Source organism: Octodon degus, unplaced genomic scaffold (genome assembly GCF_000260255.1).
Source record: "Octodon degus isolate 3935 unplaced genomic scaffold, OctDeg1.0 scaffold00001, whole genome shotgun sequence".
In the NCBI taxonomy this organism is placed as follows: Eukaryota; Metazoa; Chordata; class Mammalia; order Rodentia; family Octodontidae; genus Octodon; species Octodon degus.
The window spans coordinates 38,033,398-38,034,749 of record NW_004524577.1 but is presented as its reverse complement, the minus strand read 5'-3'; the positions used below and the strand labels follow the sequence as shown (position 1 = coordinate 38,034,749).

The 1,352-nt window shown below is 36.9% G+C and overlaps 1 protein-coding gene across 3 annotated transcripts in view; it reads right to left on the bottom strand.

Annotated features, from left to right (window-relative positions):
- Slc38a9 (solute carrier family 38 member 9) overlaps nt 1–1,352 on the bottom strand; it is a 124,320-nt gene that overhangs the window by 5,150 nt on the left and 117,818 nt on the right. For all 3 annotated transcript variants that reach the window (XM_004623090.2, XM_023709364.1, XM_023709372.1), the window contains one exon: nt 523–671. In XM_004623090.2, the coding sequence (XP_004623147.1) occupies nt 523–671 (149 nt within the window). The remainder of the gene's footprint in view (nt 1–522; nt 672–1,352) is intronic.

The following is a 1,352-nucleotide window of genomic DNA, read 5'->3' as shown; positions in this document are numbered from 1 at the left end:
AATAAATAAATGATTTAAATTTAAAAAAAATAAACAAACAAAAGGACTCACAGCTCCTCAATGCCCAGGGTAATTACCATAGTAATTTAAATTTGTTTTATATCGAGAATTAAAACTCATTCTATATCTCACTTTCACTTTTAAAATATGATCATTTAAGTAAACATGCACAGTATTAATAAACACTCAAGTATTAAGGACCAGTAACTAAAAGTTGCTTTTCAGCAGCTCATGTGCCAACACAGGTACTATATAAACTCATGGTAATGTGCAGATTAACAGCAGGCAAATAATAAGATAAATATAACTGGTATCAGAGCTAAAGGACTAAACTTTAAATCCTTCAGGATAAGGGAGCGGCTTCTATATTTAAAGCTCTTCTGGGAAAGGAACACCAGTGAGCTATCCTTAGTAACTATTTCCATTAGGCAAATTTTTATAGTAAAAGGCTTGCTCATGCTTCAAGCTGACCTCTGCACAGGACCCTTGGCGTATCTTGTCGGTCAAGGGAAGTGCTCTTACCTGGGGTAAATGTCACCGAAGAGGTGGCCCAGCAGCTGGACGCGGGCCAAGTAGCCTAAGAGCGGGTAGACGGTCATTATCTGGAAGAGCAGGAAGATCCTTCCAACAAAGGACAGGATGTCACTGCTAGGGAAGTTGTCTAAAAAATTCTGAATCAAGAAAGGCAACAAGATAATGTTAAAATTCACATTTGAGGTAAGTGCCACAGAACGGGTGGCTTCGACTTAGTTGGGACACAGGCGTTACTCAGCTTGTGGGATGTGCACTGAGGCCCTGTAACAAAATGCCTGGAAGCTCTTTCAGGGAAGAACAGTAATGGAAAAGAACTGCTTACAAACTTTTAGTGAAATTTATCATTGCTATATTGGTTATTATGTTTTATAAAAGTATTAGGCTGCAACTGATCTGACACTAAAACAGCACAAAATTTTTTTTTTTAGACTGGATAGACCGAGAAACATAAAGTTCTCTAAGGTTCAAGCATGATGCCCATATTAGTTTTTAATATTCTTAAATGGCAAGCTCACTTCATGCTACTTTATCCTTATTAGTTCTCTTGATTTTCTTCCTCGGAGGCACTATAGCACTTTCTGAGTGAACATTACACAATAACGTAAGATTATATCTACCACTTAGTATTTGATTGTACAGCCTATCACTAAAAGGATTTATTTCTACATTCTTTCATAATCCTTTTTTTGGGTAAATATCTTTTTAAAAAGTTAAGTGCAGAATTTTAAAGCTAGGTGTGCTGGCATACACCTATAATCCTAGTACTTGGAGAAGATTTTGCCGTCAGCCTGTGCTACACAGTGAGTTTAAAATCAGCC